General features: G+C 41.2%; 1 protein-coding gene across 1 annotated transcript; it reads right to left on the bottom strand.

Moving 5' to 3' along the window:
• Positions 1–853: 853 nt before the first annotated feature.
• mbd6 (methyl-CpG binding domain protein 6) lies at positions 854–17,235 on the bottom strand. The gene is made up of 12 exons (XM_083895111.1): positions 17,156–17,235; positions 16,021–16,160; positions 14,132–14,234; positions 13,436–13,607; positions 9,623–12,043; positions 8,249–9,267; positions 7,790–7,898; positions 7,527–7,672; positions 6,247–7,020; positions 4,549–4,601; positions 4,158–4,224; positions 854–1,711 (listed from the first exon to the last, which is right to left on the bottom strand). The coding sequence occupies exons 2-12, from the start codon at positions 16,134–16,136 to the stop codon at positions 1,640–1,642; spliced, it is 5,052 nt and encodes a 1,683-aa protein (XP_083751237.1). The 5' UTR covers positions 16,137–16,160; positions 17,156–17,235; the 3' UTR covers positions 854–1,639.
• Between the last annotated feature and the right edge of the window lie 1,627 nt (positions 17,236–18,862).

Raw genomic sequence — 18,862 nt, 5'->3', positions numbered from 1 at the left:
ATAAGTATTGAAAGCAAGGGGTAGAATGAGAAAAATACTTAATTACAATTCCCAAAAAATTTCACAATTCATGGTTTTTTTTCTCGTCTCTTTTTCTAACAATATAAAATCAAAATAAAACACATTAACTGTACATATGTACAAATCTCAAAGTGTAGAAATTGCATAATCTGCTTTCTTTTTCACTTTTCTTTATTCATTTTTTTTTTTTTTTTTTTTTTTAAATACAGCTAGAGATGCCAGTACTCTTGGGGCAGGGCAGTGTGTGGAGGAGTGCTCAAAACAGTGATATGAGACAGAGATAGATATTACTCTAAATCCACAGTAACACACGGACTCAAAAGATCCACCTAAGACATTATCACTCTCTGTGTATTAGTTTCTCCTGCCATACGTTCATACAATCAAAAACAAACTGTACTTTCAACAACCTAACGTTTCCTGCAAAACTTCATTTTCAAAATGAAATAATTTTCCCAGACATTTATCTCACGGCTGGAGGAGGAGGGGGTGAAGGTTTTGGTGGGTGTAACGTCAACAGACAGTTTCAGTCTTCATTACACCACAGCTACAAACAGTTCTCCGCGGCGACAAATAAAGCAGCATGTGAAATTTAAGTGGGTTACAAAGTGGGAAAAAGGTGCTCAAAGGTTTTCTGAATGAATTCAGAATTGTTGTAGACCTTGTAGAAGTCAGCAAAGTGGGTGTGGTCAGATACATTTATATTTAGTTTCCTGGTCTGTTGGAAAAACCCTGATGTTAAAATCAATATTTCCTTAGTTCCTAAGATTATTAGTGATATACAAACCATTAATTCTCACAGAATGTGATTAACAACATAAAACGTGTGACAAGTCGTTGATGTAAACTGGCTAAGAAACCTGATGGAGTGAACCACATTGTTCCTTGGCTTGGTCCATATTAAGTTTATATTATACTGAGGAAAGAAAAAAAAATCTTATTATATTTGTCTCTCAGCACTCTTCAGAACATTTCTCTGAAAACATTGGCTGTGTCTCTTTTAAACTTATGAAGTAAAATTATGAAGTAAAAATAAAATAAAACAATGTTTGGACAGTGATGGGCTCAGCAACAGCACTGTTTGTCCAAAACGCACTCAAACACATACAAAGACACACATCCACACACACATACAGACACACCTTCAACAGAGAGCATCGTTCAAGTAGATGGGCTTTATCCTGACTCAGTTACACACTGATGAGAAGAAAACAGTACTCATTTGTTTTTGTTTTTTTCCTCACTGACATACTGTAAGTCTAACACCAACCATGATTAACAGATCTCTGATCACAATGTCAACTTAAGTGACCATTAAATTGTGAACTAGACCTAAGAGTAGACCTAAGTGAAAAGTTATCCACAAACTCTTCCAATTTTTTTTTCCACTTTTTTTTTTTTTAAATAAATTCGTTTTTCAAACTAGATCTCTCTCCTATGTGTATTTCCATAGTGGTTGCCACAACAATGGTTGACATGACAACAACATTTTAGTGCAGTTGAATTGATTAAAAAAAAAAAAAAAAGGTCTAAACAGTGGTGATGATGGTGTAGAGTTGGAGGGGATGTGGTCGCCTTTAATAGGTGCACAGCTGTGAATGACAGCTCCCTCCACCAATCACTGTCTCTGAGACCTGGCGCCTCTTCGCCTCCTGCCACGGACTGATCTCTCAGGCTTCAGCAGTGCTGTCTGGAACAAGAGACACAGATAACAGTCAGTCAGGCTCATTTCCTTTTCAGATGCTCACAGGTGGAATGACTTTACCATCACAGTCAGAACTGCACTGACTCAGCATCAAGCAGCAAACTTAAAATGTGCCTAACCATGCACTGGCCCTACAGTTCAGATTCATTTTGAGGGTTTACAGTGAAAAGAATTCTTAATTTTAGCTGCTTTACGTTTTTCCATTGGTCAGTTGGACTGTTGGGAATGATAAACTGACTTTTTCCAAAATGAATGGGTGTGACCAGCATTGCCAATAGGGCTAGGACGATATGTATTTGTTACAATTTTATTTTCCTCTTTTGACAATAATTTAATGATACATTTCTTGAGACAGTAACCCAAGAGTCGTATCTACAAAATCAATGTCAGTCAGTCAGTCAGTCAGTCAGTCTGACATTTATCTAAATTGAAAGGGGCAGTGGTACCATTTAGGGCTGGGCGGTATACCGGTTCACACCGAACACCGGTTTTTATTTTTGTTATTATATGAATTTTTAATATACCGCCATACCGGTGTATTTGATTACGCAACATCCGCGTGGCTGTCTACTTTGCGAATGAGCGTTTCATTAATGTTTATATACTTGTTTCAATTACTTTACGAAGCCTGTCATATTTGGGACAAGAGTCAGGACCTTAAAGGGGAAATAAGTAGTTTATAGTGCCATCTAGAGGAGAGGCTGAAATTTACAACAAAGACTTGCTGCTCTGCTCACCCCCTCCCTTCCCTGAGTGCTACGGTATCGGCAGCTGGTCAAATGTCGTCCTCGTCGTCTTTCTCCGTGTCAGCAGATGAGGTTCATGAGGCGAGGGAGAGGGCGAGCTACCACGGCCGTAGCAGACGAAGCGGAGAGAGAGGAGGCGGGACTTACGCTACAAGTAAAGAGACGCTTGTTTTGTTCTCTCGCGTTTGTCCTTACAGTGTCCGGTAGAAACATGGCGTCTCGCTGCTAACAGTGGCTATGCAACCGCGGTCCGCGGTCATGTTATTTTACATGACTTTTTGAAACACTACGAAAATGAAACAAAAACTATTATACAGCGACTAGACAATGCAGGAGCACATAATATGTATAAAAAAGTGGATTTTGGGTTATATAAACCCATAAATACTACATATTGTACCTTTAACTCACTTGCACAAAACTCTTGATCAGCACAGAATTTGTTTGTTGTTCATTTAGACGAGAGAGAGAGTGAGTGAGTGCGAGAGAGCGAGATCTGCGCTCTTGGTCATTAGTTAATTTACTTATTTTTGTGTAGGTAATATGTTGTGAAATATGTTTAAACTTAAATAAACTACATCTACAGATGGTTATGTCTCGTTGTATTAGTTTGTCCTGTTATTGAGGTCATGCTGTCATCACCTGACAGTCTGGCTGATTGAAAGCCCCCAGATACAGTGGAAGCAACGCACCCCAGTTTCGCGATGCAAATACTATGCGAATATATGCGAATATCTGTTTTTTAGAGGGAATATTCGAATATCATTTTTGAGCGATTTTGACAGCCCTAGTAAGCATGTCTTGGAATATCAAGAATGCATGAAGTTAAGGTCGGCACCCTACACATCAGCAGGTAACAGGGGGATTTTTTTTATAAAAGATGTTGATTTGCACAGTCAAAGTTCTGTATTTTGACTGCAATTGTCTTTGCATTCTGATTCGTCACTTCATTAGAATCATGAGTAGCTCTTCTTTGTAAACAGCATCATTTTATGGGGCCATGTGAACCTGTACGAGTGTGGAGTTATTCTACAGTATTCATGACAGTAAAATAGACCATCCTAAGTTAATCTACTGCAGTAATTCTGTTCTCAACCAGTGTGAACACCTGATTATGCATGAAAAAAAAAATACTGTCAGATACCGTGAAACCGTTCGAATTTTGAAAAAATACCGTGATATATATTTTTGGTCATACCGCCCAGCCCTAGTACCATTACTACTACTACTAATACAATAAATACAATCAAGCCAAGTAGAAAATAAAGCAGTGTTCCCATTATGGTACAGTTCGGTAGCCATTAGGCACAACAAGACACGTAGCGTGACATGTGCCAACAATGAAAAATTACATCGAATGCAACACAACAGATAACAACGGAGGAGCTGTTCTTTTTTCTGCTCGGTTTGTGGTCGTTTGTCTCAACAAGCTTTCTATGAGAATAGAATGAGGGCGTTGAAGAAACACCGGTCACAGGGGAGTTACGCTTTTACATTAAGTGTTTTTTTGCTTTGTCTACTTATTATTCACTTGAGATGCCATGGATCAATTTTGAATGTGCGCAAAAGCTGCCAGATGTAGCTTCTCTGTCGTCATTGCGTTAAGCCCTCCTCTAGCATGTCAGGGTGTCTGTGATTGGTTCCCTCTTCCCCAGTTTGAGTCACTGGTTCACGCCGGCTCTTACCGTAGCCTTGGTTTCCTCTAGTGCTGTAGCATCCATGTCTCTGAAGTCTTCCAACACATTCTGTAGCCTAACAAACAAAGTAAGAAACATATTACTACTAAAAACAGCATGACAAAGTCAAACAGGCTAGATAGGACAATTGTCCATCAATCCATTGATTTTAATGTGCCAATCTCAGCTGACTTAGGGCGATAGACCGGATATCACAGGGCCACATATAGTTCCAACATAAACAACCATCCACTCACACTCTTATAACAATTATAATGAAGTAAATGTTTGTCTAATCTGTGTTTAAGATTTCATCACAAGGTTTGGCAAGCTGGAACTTTATTTTGCTCTGTAATTTCATCTATGGTGCATAACTAAGAAATTAACTGGGGCAACTTACGTTTGTTTTCTTTTCCTTCCTCTTCTGGCTCCACCCACGGTTCCAGCTGGATCCTTGAATGGTAGAATCAGATATCACATTACAAAAAACATACCAATAAAATTGGTTGCTATATCATCTGTGTATCATTCATTCTTTCAGTATTCAATAGAGAATCAAAAATTGGAAAATGAAAAGCGGTTTGGTATTTCATTTGTTTAACAAGTTGTTTTCGATGATGTCGATATTTCATTTCTCCCACTTGAGCATGAACCAGAAGTGTTTTCACAGAATCATACAACTGGGACATGGGATACAGAGCCCTCTTTTTTACTTTAAAGTCAGCTTTATTCTTTGATTGTTGCGAGAATTTTACATGCAGAAGGAATGTAGTCTGAAGGTGGAGAGGCTATGTTTGCTCTGAGGTTTGCAACTGCAACAGAAAACGTTGTCATTCCACAGTTTGTCAGTACATTGCTCAAGTTACAGCTGAACACATACAGAGCGTCGCTACGGACGATGCAAATATTCCTCCCGTATGCTGGTGTGAGCTCAACTGATTATAATGATCGCTGAATCTCATGCACTTCTGCATCCTCGTCCTTTAGCTGTGTGTGACAGCAACGTCATCACTGCAAAGTGATACAAAGTGCATGAGATTAAACAGTCCCCAGAGACACCACAATACAATATTATCACCATATCACTATACTATATAATCACAATATATACGATACACTGAGTATTTGCGAAATCATATATTGCTATTATATATTATAATATAAAGCACTTGTCACCATCTAGTGGACAGAAAAGTCAATAGACTTTTTATGCTAATCCGCAAAATGTTTAATGTTTATTTGTAAAATCAGTTAAAAAAAATAAATAAATGATACAATATCGGCACACAAAATATTGTGTTTTTTCACTGTATTGATTTTTCCCCCCCACACACAGAGACTCTCCACCTCCAGACTCATCCCTCTCTGATGTGAACATCCTGCAACCATCTATAAATAAAGTCAACTTAAAAGTAAAACCCAATCTTACTATAACGACAAAACTATCTGTGGTAGTACTATGCTTCTGTAGATTTTCACGTCTCACAGGGGGTTAAATACTTGCCCTCAATCATGGATAGTTTTGTCTTGTTCAGAGAAAATAATCGGGCAACTATGAAGGAAGAGGATGTGAACTGATGACATCAGAAGAATCTGCTGCAGTGTGGCAGAGATCTCTGAATTTTTCCTCCAATTTGAAATAACTCCTTCAGTAAATGGACGTATGGTTCAAGTTCCACTATTGTACATTACCACAGAGTTGCCCCAACAGCAAATGAAGATGGTGTCAATAAACTTCCAGTTTGCACACAAGGACAAATTTAATATCCACTTCAACCTTAGTTAATTACGTTTTTTTCATTTGCTATATTTGCTTTTTAGCACAAATTGAAAATAGGAAAAACAATTGAAAAACAATTTACCGATTGAGATTGTCAAACAGATAACGAAATGAGGAACCGCTCTTCAATTTTCTGATTTTTGATTCTCAATTGAATACTGAAAGAAAGAAAGATACACAGATTCTATATTCTTCTATTTTTCCTGTCCAAGGTCCACACTGAAGTCAAAAGAATGACATCTCAGTGGGATGATGAAGGCTCACTTAGTGTTATAAACTGGGCCAGAGATTAAAGAAAGCAAGCATTAAGATACTCACCCTTTCCTGTTCTGAGTGCAGCAGTGTCCCAGTGGTCTCCTCATCAGGTCTACCACTGCATCCATCCATGGAACTGAGGTACCCTGAACGTGGAAGATGACCTTGCCTCTCTCCACCTGCCTCCACAAAAGGACACACAGCTGTAGCTGGCCCAGTGCAGACTGTCTTAGCCTCCTCCAAGTATATGGGTGGCATAGGTGGCTCTGGGTGGGTATGTCCTTCTACTATGACTGGTTTCCTTTGTAAGGGCAAAGTAGACCCATCCTCGGTGGGTTTGGGTGTCCCCTGGGCAGGGGAATGGGCTGCTGCTTCCAGGCTGAGTCGAGATAAGTCTGGGTTGCGGAGGGAACAGGCCCTGCGTGGACTTAGAGAGACCGGAGCACTTGCCTGTGGCAGAGTTGGGACTGACGTGGAGGGGGTATGGTGCTCCATGGGGAAAGAAACTGGCGGTAAGGCACAGAAGGGTGAAGTGGGGTCAGATGGCCCTAAATGGGCCCCATCTTCCTGCTCTTTAGCACTGACTTGAAGGAAGGAGGTATAAATTGTATCCATGAAAGATGTGTAAGGATCAATAATGGACCTGCCTTCAGATTCTCGCTGGGGGGGAGGAATGGGTTCATGGGGAGGGGCAGGAGCTGTAGGTGGACCAGAAGCCGGACTGGGAACCACATCAGGTGCAATCTGACTGGCTGGAATGTCTTCCTGTGGGGCAGGGCTTTGTGTTTCTTGCATTGAAACTGGCTTCTCTCCCTCAGAAGGTGGTGCAAGGTTTAGCTAGAGGAAAAAAGGAAAAATATTGCAAAATAAATATTAGTAAACCACTGCAAAAGTAGATTTTGTTACAATATTTACATTAAAATTCACAGTATAAGATTTATGCTGTTACGAGTCTCTCCATCAAAACAATAACAAAAAACATAGTTTGATGACATCTGGGAGCTGTATGGGATCATGAGCTTAAGATCACCTCCTTAATTATGACTGGATCCTCAGTCTTTTTCCCAAAGTAACTTTGTTTTCCAGCTTATGTTTTAAGTTGCATATGCCACAAAATGATCTGATTTATTAAAACTTCCTACCTCACTCTCTCCATCGCTCTCCATTGGCTACTTATAAGAAACCTCAAAACAGTTTGTGAATCTCAGCTCCACTGAATAGTACATCAGTGACTTTTCCTGTAATTTGTGTCATATTTCCTTCTTTTTTTCCCAACAGGGCTTTACACTGAGGAGTGATGGCATTTTCCAACTACAAAGAGTACAAAAGGAACGTTTAACTACCTGTATATTGTTAAGCAGGTTGATGGCCCCATCAGGACCCTGCAGCAGAGGCATACCCAAAGCAGAAGCTTGGACTGGGGGTAGGATAATGGAACCAGCTCCAATCCCCAACATGTTATGAAGGCCTGCGATGCCAGAGAGATCTCCTACAGAAGACATATGTCTTAGATTCTTGACATACAGTTGCTTAATGGTCATTTATTCCTGACATAGTGACTAAAGACTTGAGACAGAAGTGCTACACAGGAAAGACACCAACTCACCTAACAATGCAGGGTTAAGCAAAGTGGGAAGTAACTGTTGGAGGATTGGGTTGTCTTTAGCTTGGAGACACAGGGGTATAAGTGTGTCAACACCGGCATCAGTAGGTACCTGAACAGCAATGAGAGGACAGAAGAGGAGTTGAGGTTCAGAAAAAACACAAAACAGACAGCGAAAGAATGGGGATACATATGAAGGGGACAAACAATTTTTTATCTTTCACTGTAGAAATAAAGGCTTTTGAAAAAAAAAAAACCATGTCCCTTAACAACGCTGACTGTGCCATTTGAAAGTAGTTTATAGAAACAGATACATAAACAAAGTGTGTGTGTGTGTGTGGGGGGGGGGGGGGTGTGTAAGCAGGGCAAATAATTGCACAGATCAGGAAATAGCCAATAGCTTTTAAAAGAGAAACTAGGAGGAGCTCCAGGGATAGAGATGTAGGAGACAGGGGAGCCTACCTGAGGTTGGGTATGTTGGGTTTGCTGTGCAGGAGCTAATTGGGTGTGGGGAGATGAGTGGAGCTCAGCAGAGTTCAGGGCAGCAGTGAGCAAGGCAGGGCTGAGGGGTAGGAAGGCTGCAGGGGGAGGAGGAAGAGCAGCAGGAAGGAGCAAAGACTGCAGAGCCTGGATAGTGCCCTCTACTCCAGGAGCAATGGGGAGAAGTCCCTGGGCAAGCTCCAAGAGCCCTGGGCCCGATAGGGCAGATGGATCTAAAAGGCCCGAGACCTTATCCACAGTAAGGCCCTCCAAAGTAGTGGGGATGTGCTGTGGCTGTTGGAGGGGAACTTCCAAGCTGACCTGGCTCAACTGACCCAGTCCAGGCAGAGGTATCAAAGGTGCCTGCTGTTGCCCGAGCAACAAGGAGGCCATAAGCAAAGCCTGAAGGGTTGGCTTTTCTATTAGCCCTAAATCAGCATCCTGTCCTGGGGCACAATTTGAGGCTGGTGGTGGGAGTGGGTTCAAAAGGCCCAAAAGGTTCAGAGGCATTTCCCCTTGAGCTCCACTCAAGAACGGCAACAAAGGAAAGAGAGGGTTGCTGTTTATCTGTTGCTGCTTCTGTTGTTGATCCTGGTTTTGCTGCTGTGTCTCTTGTTGTAACAGTAACTGCTGCTGCTCTGATTGCTGCTGCTCAGCAAGATTATGTGGTGTTTGTAGTGCAGCATTGGCAGGGGGCAACTGTGCATGTTGTCCTCCCAACCACAGCCCCCCAAGGGGCAATGAAGCAAGGACTGCGGGGTCCAGGAGGGATGGTAGGCCTCCTGTGGATGATAGCAGCTGAAGAAGCTGTTCCTGGTTCATAAAGGGGAAGGCCTCTGCCAGAGGTAAAGAAGTCGTTGAGTCACCTACAGTTGAAGGGGCAGGTGGGAGATTGCTATTATCCACAAGACGAGACGAGTTGGCTTGCACAGGGCTGACAACAGCTGCAGGTTTGGTTGCTGTGGAGACCTTTTGGTCCAAACATCCAGGTTCTCCTGGCCCTATTAACAGAGACACATCAATCAGTCATCTATTTACAGGCTGATGCTATCAGTAAGCAACTTTTTAAAGTGATTAAAAGTGGGGCGGGATTGAGAACCAACAGCAAAAAAATATTACAAGACACATGAGCATCTGTGAAGTCTGATGTCATGACTGAATTATTCAAGACATGCTTAGCATAACATACATTTTGTATAAGTTAAACCCATTGACACCTTGCTAATACAACAACTTTCAGTCAAATCATTCCAATCCAAATACCAATGACAGATTTTGACAAGAACACTAGCAGTGCCCTGAGAAACACACACACTCAAAATGTAGGTTATATTTTCAAGACAAATATCTCGCTACCTGTAGCATGATTTCCTTGGGAAGACTTCTCAACATCAGAGGTTCTGTCAGTAGAACCGTCCCCCCCGTGTGGTACAGTGGAGGATGCTGCAAGAAGGGCCAGGACGTGGTTGCTAAGGTCGAGAGGCTTCGGGGAGGTGGATACTGCCATGGAAAGACTACCTTGAGAATGAGTCAGGTCCACAGATGTTAATAAGCTGTTAGTACCCATCTCCATCTCTCCCACAGTGCGCTCTGGTGAGGCTTCCTGCAAAGGTGTCTGGGACGCAGAGTCTACTGTAGGAATGTGGTTCTCAGTTGGTTGAGGCTTATCTGAAGGTGGGGACATATGATGAGATGGGCAGCTGCTGTTGAGTAAAGCTACATTTGAGTTAGGGGGCAGTGTTGAAGAAGCAAAGTGTCTCTGTAGAGAACTTAATTTAGTAGTTGGAGCGTGTGAATGGTACTGTACTGATCGGAACTGCGTGGAAGTAGAGGGAGGAGAAAGCGGCTGTGGCAGAGAAGTAGTGTCATTTGTTCGGTAGGGTGAGGGAGTCTGTGGGTGCCTGATACTAGACTGAGGCAAGGGAGAAGAGGGTGACAGTCTGGGGCTCCGTTTATTAGTGTGTCCAACTCCTTCAACAGACACAGATCCTTGAACAGCAGTAGAGTTAGATGCTGGAGCCGAGGCTGTGGCCTGTGCATTCTGCAGACTCAGCAGGTGTAACAGAGCAGACAGCGGCTGGGTTGGAGGATCCAAGCCAAGAGGTGTAGGTGTCAGGCCTGTAGTGAAATCCAGAGCCTCATTTTGTCGCGGGGGCCTGGATAGGTGTGCTGTTTGTCGAGAAGCAGAGAGCCTGGGCATCTGCCCAGGGAGGACATTATGGTGATGATGGGTTTCCAATATGAACGCATTCTGGTTCTGCACAGCTGAGGTAGAGGATGGGGAGCGCGATGAGGAAAGGTTGATAACTGTAGCAGAAACAGCTTCTCCTGATGGGGTTTTCTGTGGCCCATTAGTCAACTGCTGGGTGTCTCTAAGCATGCTGAGCACTGTTGGAGATCGCCGCTGCCTCTTCCTGTGTGATGCGTTGCGCTCTGCTGAGGGAGGCAGGTGGGGCAAAGAGGAGGCCAGGGACTGGGCCAGAGAGTGGCATGGAGGAAAGAGGATGGCAGAGGCTACTGCAAGGGAGGGATGGGGAGGTCTAGAAGCAGTGGAGGAGGGAAGGTTGCTGTTATGTAAAGTGCTGTTAGTTACCTTTGATGACTGTTGCTGCTGTGCCTCTTTCAATACCTCCAGAGAAGGGGACACGCTCACTTGGTTGCTGGCAGCATTTGAGCTCTGCCCTTGGGTCTTCTGGTTCGCCAGCTGAGCCTTGGCAGCCGCAGAGAGCAAGTTACTTGCAGGAAAAGAACCTGGGTGTGATATTTTGTCCGGGTTGCTGTGATGGTGGTTCAGAAATGCACCCATAGGTAAATTAGAGGGACCTGTGGAGTTTAACCCCAAACCTGGTGGTCCTGTGCTCGAAGTCTGACTCATGACGCTCTTTGAAGGCTTCAATGAATGAGCATGAATGTTGCTAATGCTTTGGTTGGTCAGTAAGGAGGGATTATTAGGGTTTAAGAGATGGTTATTAGTGCTGCTGTTGCCTGAGTTTTTAAACTGCTCCAAGATATCTTCCAGCTTGTACTTGGGGAAATGAGGACTAAGGTTGGGGGAACCACCAGGGATAGGGGAATGGGGAGAGGAAGAGGTGGATTTCCTCCTCTGAGCAAAGTTACTTCCCATCTGTCCTCCTCCTTCTGCTGCTGTTGAGCTGCCACCCTGCTCAGAGAGAGGAGAGGGAGAGGCTGAAGGGCGGCGGGTCCGCTGGTGAGGAGAAACACAGTTCATGTTATGGACAGAGGTTGAGTAAGACGGTGATTGAGAAGGAGTGGAGCCCCCCACAATGACACCATGAGGATGATAACCGTGAGTCTGTCCACCTCTACCTCCTCCAACTGTCATTGGGGAAGAGGGAGGAGGTGGAGAAAGGGGCCCTAGTCGTGGGGAACCAGGGGTCTCTGGAGTTTTGGGTGTTCTTTGACCTTGACTCTGGGGTGTGGGGGTGCGGGGTGACTTCTGAGCAGTGGAGTAAGATGTAAATGAGGACGAGGAGGAAGAGGTGGAGGATGCAGGGAGAGAAGGAGGATGGTGAAGCCTTCTCAATGTATCTAAGGAATGGTATGGGTTTGTGCCTGCGTGAAGGATAGGGGAGGAACCATTATAAGGGTAGATAAACTGGTGGGGGGATTTGGGGCTGGCACAGTTGTTTGAGTGGACGTTGTTGTGAGATCGAACAGGGACTGGATGGAGTTTAGGATGGTAAAAGCAACGGTCCTCTTCTTCCCGCTCTACGAGAATTCCATTTGGATTGCGGTTATCCACTCGACTGCCAAGCTCTGGAAGAGAACACACATGCTTATTACTAAACTTCTCTTCTTTCATAATAACTATAATGTACAGTTCATTAACTAATTGCCATGTTTGAATATTTGGTTTGAATGAGGGACTGACTGAATGCTAAAACAAATCATCAGGATGACTTTCCTTAGTTCCTTTGATTGTGTTTAACAAATCATCTAAAATGCATCAGCTGTCAGGTACACATTTGCTGTTGGTAGAAGCAGAATGTGTACCAAAAATATGACACATTGCCAAAGAAAAAATATGGAATTAGGGGAACCATTAGTGGAAATAGGTGTGAGGATGTATTAATGCTAAATATGGGCATTAATGCATATATTTATGAAATGAATAACAAAAAGAAAGCTCTGATCAGCAGCTACTCCCCAGGAGTCAAATATATTTTTGAATACATAGCTGCATCCTTGAATTGGTCATGTGATGTGAGCTCTTAAGATACTCTGCTATTAGTTTGTGCTAACTGCTGACATCTTTGAGTTTTAAATAGTTGAGGGATTCATACAACTTTAAAAACTAAATGTAATAGCTGCTGATTATAATGTTATTGTTACTTTTCCAATAATACATGTTTACTACTTTTGTTAAAATATCAGTGGTTTCAAATCATCTGTGTCTAACAGCTGCTGCACAAAGCAACACTCCCACCTGCTCCCACAAGACTTAAACCATTACTGTTAAAGGCATCTTGACCCACTCTTTTAATTGTGATCAGATTCTTTTCTTTTCTTAAACTATAAATCAGTCCTCCCTTTCTCATGGGGGAAATAAAAAAAAAGAGATGCATTCAGCAATTTCAGGCATTTCTCCGGAGGAAGCAGGAACTAAAATTGTATCTAATTTATGGAACATAACACTGTTTCTCTAAAAGCAGTGTTAACAGCTTTTGAATTAAACGAAACAAAAATAGAAACAGCACAGTATGAGAGAGAAATGAAGTTAAGGGATTTAAATAGGCAATGGAATGTATATGAAAACATGTGGTTGACTGAAACGGAGCGTATTGCCAATATCTCAACAGTCTTTCATAAGTTAATTACTGAAATGTAATCTCCAATTCATCCAACATTGATGGCGATAATGTTAATGAGCTCCCATACACATTAAACTCCTGATGTGAGGCTACTACTGTGCACAGATTTAGTAAAAAAAAGAAGAAGAGAGACTTCGTTACAATCTGATGGACACAACTACCAAAATAAACTTTACAGAGACTCCATCCACACTTCCTCACATGATACTGATCAAAATTTTAAGTGCAGTAATTAGAAAATTGACTTATGTACATTTGCTATACTTATCACACAAATGTAGGCATACTATGACTCAATGCAGGCATACTATGACTCAATGCATCAAACAAACTTTACCAGCATGATGAGGGTTGGCGAATGGCAGCTGTGAGGCCTGCATACTGCGACACAGAGCAGCCATTGCTACCACTTTCCTGCGGTGGTTACAGAGTTTGGTCATGTCCTGCTCTGTTTTGCCTACAGGCTGGCTGTGCTGTTCCACCTTCACTCCCACAGTGAAGTTGAAAACCTGCAGGACACCAGATATATGATCATTAGGAGGAGTTCAGACAGAAGTATTTGCCTGATACTGAATTACGTGAAGGAGCAATTGGCATTTCACACTCATGTATGCGTAGAAGCATTGCCGATCCTTGTGTTTGAACAACTATTTAGTAAAACTGACACCACACTGGTCTAGTAAATCTGAAGATATCTTTGTGGACACTACTCTTTTTGGATACAACAGTAATAATGTTTTCCTAGTGGGAGTTACTAGTATTTAATCTGCTTTCACTCCAGGGCACAAATGACTCTACAATGCATGGGGGTTTTATCACACAAATTCCTTTTCCGTCATATTACTTTCCTACAGTTATACGAATTCATGCCATTTTTGGCACAATGCTACAAGATGCATTAATCTTCCAGCCATTTGCATAGCCATTCGCCTTGTTTTTAGTAGCAAATCTTACTTTTTACAAGTTGGGAAAGGTAAGATTCAAGAAAGGCAGATTCAGGTGAGTGTAAAAAATGGTTTTAGAATAGTTTTACCTTATGGATGATGAGAGGACACTCCAGACCACATTTGCAGGTGCCATCAGTCAACAAATAGGCCTTGACCTCGTCCAGACAGGACAGGGCAGTGCCACTGGGACTACGGAGAGGAGACAACAACAAATTGTCTAAGCACAGCCAAAGCAAACTTCAAAGTATAGGAACAAATGCACAGCAAAGTTCAAAACCAGTTCAAAGTTTCAAACACCACCACTGGGCAACATAAACAAAAATGTGAAAAAATGTAGTGTTTTAAGTGACTCTTCAAAAAGATTGTGTTTGGGAAATTCAGAAATATCACATTAATCAAATAGATATAAATGAGAATACAATTTAGAAGGAAGACATGTAGATTCAAAAACAGAAAGATGGACAAATCCTAAATTATAATTATACATACTATACTTGATTTTTTTCGATTCATTAAAAATATATTCAGTTGTCAGACTCGCGCTCATCATACACATGTATCCATGTCACATAATATATACAGGGAAGACTTCAAATGAATTCAAAAATGTTATAAATATATTTTATCAAAGTTTACAGATTTTAGAATGATTGCCAAAAACATGCTTTTTTTTTGCTTCTTTTTTTTTTAAATCACTGTCACCTGAGTCCGACATGTTCAAGAAACCAAAAAAGCCTTTGACCACCAAAATCTAATCAGTTACTCCATGTATCAAAAAGAAATGAGAAGAACTGCCCTCAATTCCTTCTGAGATGACACTGAAGAATAGGTCAGATGTACACGATTGTGTGGAAAACACATTTGGACTGAAAACTAGGGCTAAACAATTAATTGAAATTTTATTGAATTTTCAAATCAGGCTATAATATTTCTTAAAGCCAAAATGTGAGAAAAAAAATGTCAGATTATATATTGTCCTGGCCTATGCACATCATATTCTACAGCCTGAAGAAAACATATTTGTTTCTCACAGATCTGCAAAAACAGTAATCATTTTGAATGTTATTCAAATGAAAATGAGAATAATTATGTAAAAGTACAATACCCTCTCATATTGTCATAGCAATTTCAGATATTTATTTATCAAATAATCGCAAAGATATTTATTGAAAATCATTCAGCCCTACTGAAAACCCCAAAATATGGTGCCTGATTCGATTTTCCGGGTCATGGTCAAAAACACATTATTTCATCGGTCACAGTATCCATGACCATTGACAGAGGACTGATGGAATACTAGTGTGCTCATCCGTTAGTTGAAGTGAAATGGTTTTCCTATGGCATAATGTGAACAAGAGTGTCAGAACTTGTATTTGGCCAGGTCAAATTACTGTTTACAGATAGGCTGAAGTACACAATTTCAGATTTAAAATGACAACCTTTTCAAAGTTTTGAACAAAAGTCAACTCAGTGTTTAATGAATATGTTAACTCATCTGCCCGGACCTGGACATAAATTGTAAGGAAAGGGAAGGTAAATAATATTTAGCAATTAATAGAAAATGATGTGTTTACGCCAGAGTTCTCAAACTCTGTGTGGTTTATATTATTACAGGATTCATTTTGCATCATAGACACATTAATATTGTGTTTAGTGTTCCATAGCAACAGAAACAATTTCCTTTTGAAATCAGATGAAATATCATGAAAAATATTATTGTTTCACTGTCTTTTGCTCAAAAAGTTTTTTTCACTTGACTGGCCCTCTACTGACTGAACTAGACACTCAGGTCCGGTCATTTGAGTTTGAGACCCCTGCTTCATGCAGTGCTCTTCAAAAAAGTCCACACCCACAGTCATCTTGTTAGTAATATGAATGAAAAAAACAGCAATCTAATTTCTCCAAAAGAAATAATCTGTTATACAAATCAAACACATATCCATTTTTTGATTAATGAATATCTGTGCACACACACCTGACATAGATCACCTGCCCCGCCTCCACTCTCCTCTGCCAGCCGATGGGTACATGTATTGCAGTGGTGTGGACACCATCCTTGTCCCCACTGACGGTCTCACTGCCACCCATCATTTTGTAGCTGCAGCCTGCCAGCACCTTAGAAAACCAGCAGGTGTTAACACATCTTTGAAACTTAACAGCCATAATATTAATCATTTACATTACAACATAAAAAATTTTCAGAGATCAGAGTTATGTTTCAAAATGTTATCAAATGCTTGTTTCTAATTTACAAAGTCAATATCAATGTCTAAAATGTTATTTGTGTTATTATTATTACTTATTAACAGTTTCCCCTTTAATTTGGTTTTTAATTATTAACAACACTGCATATAGCATGCAAAATTATTACACATAGGTTGCAAGTTTGTTTGACTAATTGACTAATTAAAACAAGCTGCAAGCCAAATATGTGGGCCGCATTTGTCTTATAAAAAAACTTCAAATAAAAAAACACACACCAAATATTACAATATGAAACATTGCCACCAAAATGTAACAGACCAAGCTCATATAAAAATAATACACATATTAATGGCTGGTAATTTAATTCTATTGATTATTATGTTACTTTGAAGAAAGCTGTTCTTTTACATTACCAAACAGGGAATTGCTATCATATTAAAGTTATATTAATGTACGAGCTAAAATAATGTTTGTGTATAATTTGTTGTTCTGAATGAGTAAGGTTTAATTGGTAACTCCAGGACGTGGTTTCGTCTGTATCAGCTATTCATTTCTTTGGCGGGTTTAGGTACAACAAACAGGGTGAGCTCTAGGCTCTCATATTTTCTTTTGTTGACTATTGTATATATATATTTGTGTTTCATTTTGTAAAAATAAAAGTTTTTAATCAGGACTGCAGAATGATACTTGACATGATGATTAAGACATGATTAACCAAACTTCTGTCCATCCTCCATTCAATTCAAGCATCAACATTAAGTTATCTCTTACATTTAAATGCTCAAGTATGATGTATCCTCATCAACACTGCGTGAGGCTTTGGCAAAAGACAATATGCAAGTTTATTGTTAAGGTAAAAGAGTCAAATAAAAAAATAAAAGATCAACTCAAACACATTTACATACCTTGTCATCTTTGGGAAGCCAGGATCTGTTTTGGCTAAGGTATCCACTGTCCAATGTACATGCTGGTGGGTTAGAAGCACACAGACTGCCAGTAAAACCTGACTCGATGCCCCCAAACCTGGACTTTCCCGAGCTACGAGGCAGCTCCTCAGTTTAGAGGATGACGCCTACAGATTTCTCTCTTCAGTTCACATCAGAGAAAGAGCTCGGATGTTGCTGGAGCCTGCAGAGAGAGGTGGAGGTGGATTATGTAATCTGACTGAGGGAACCAAGGGAATTATTCACGCAATAAACAGCTGATGTAACTCATGTCATCTGAGCGTCCATATATCTAAAGCATTGTTAAGTAAGAAATGAAAGAATACGAGAACTTCGGGACAGACTAAGGCTACTTTGAAGTGGGAGGGTGTGTTTATTTAGGCCCGTAATTACCTGGACGTTTAGCTACACTGCAAAGTAGCTGCCTTCCCAGAAGGCTAACAAGCTAGCAACATAGACGAAGCTTGAAATAAATCGTTGAAGGTCCTGACCGCAGATCTAAATATATGCATACTTTAAACACTGAATAACATCTACAAAAACTGCAAGGCAGCTAGCAGCTAGTGTAGCAGCTAATGTGCTAACCCACTTTGAACTGTGCTGTCGTGACAGCTGTCAGGCGCTCAAAACACTACGATGCCAAACTCTTGCGTGTTAGCTTCGAGAAATGTACAACACAAGTCCACAGCAAATCTTCACGCATGTTGCCACCAGATTCCCGTCGCTTATTTACTTACTGAAAGCCGATCGCTAGCGTCGGTGGTAGCGGGACCCGTGAGACCCGCTCTCTGCCTGCTGGCCAAGTTTTGGACTCCTGGCTTCTCCGGGTCGCGGGAGAATCAAGAGTTAGCTGGTTAGCTAACGGACTAGCCAGAGTGTTTTGAAAACGGCGCACACTAATAAAAAGCCGAAAAATAAACAAATTCCACAGTTTATATCCCGTGTTACCGTGACCAGTTAGCTTTCGGTGCTTATGCTACGTCAGTTGGTCGGATTTTTAAAAACAAAGGGCAATAACGCTTCATTTTCCTGCGCCTGGGATGTCGGTGCTAAAAGCCCACTAGGCTACGCTAACAGAGCTAACTGACTGAAATTTACTTGATTGTGGAGAGTCCCGACAAGACTGGAGGATGTCCCGCTCCGCTCCCGCTGCTCAGCTATGCAGCCGTCACTGTGCTCCGTGTGCTGCTGCTAAACCGTCCCACATTCGCTGTTATTCACACACAGAACCATAATAGTGAGTCACGAAATCCCAAATTCACAGTTTCCACGGCTATTTTTTCTTACAGATTCCGAGAAAAAAAATAATGGAGTTTTTTTTTGTCGGACATGCGCACTGGGCGATCAGGGACTATTGTACCCGACATGCAACGGGACCTTTGTAGTGCTCCAGACAGAGTAGAGCAGTTTAGAGCAGGAGGACATGATAATGACACAATAATAACAGGACCGTGTCTGCATGCTGCTTAATGCAGTGCAGCCAAAACACTTCATTTATTAAGGATTTCAGTTTGAAAATACATAATAATAGTAAAATGTACAGATTTAAGAGTGGCCCTGACACCAGGATGAAGTGGCAAAAAGGGATTTACCAAAATTGTTAAATAAAATTGATTGAATTGATTTAAAGTATCACTGTGTAACATTTAGGAGGGTTAATTGTCAGAA

Source organism: Microchirus variegatus (genome assembly GCF_963457635.1).
Source record: "Microchirus variegatus genome assembly, chromosome: 9".
NCBI classification, from domain to species: Eukaryota; Metazoa; Chordata; class Actinopteri; order Pleuronectiformes; family Soleidae; genus Microchirus; species Microchirus variegatus.
Note: the sequence above shows the minus strand (reverse complement) of the source record. Positions and strands in the feature narration are given on the sequence as shown.

Coding starts and splice junctions, on each gene's coding strand:
- mbd6 (XM_083895111.1), bottom strand. CDS start 16,136: ATGATGGGTGGCAGTGAGACCGTCAGTGGGGACAAGGATGGTGTCCAC. Junction 13,608..14,131: donor GTCCTCTCATCATCCATAAG/GTAAAACTATTC, acceptor GGTGTCCTGCAG/GTTTTCAACTTCACTGTGGG. Junction 9,268..9,622: donor CCAAGGAAATCATGCTACAG/GTAGCGAGATAT, acceptor CTCTGTTAATAG/GGCCAGGAGAACCTGGATGT.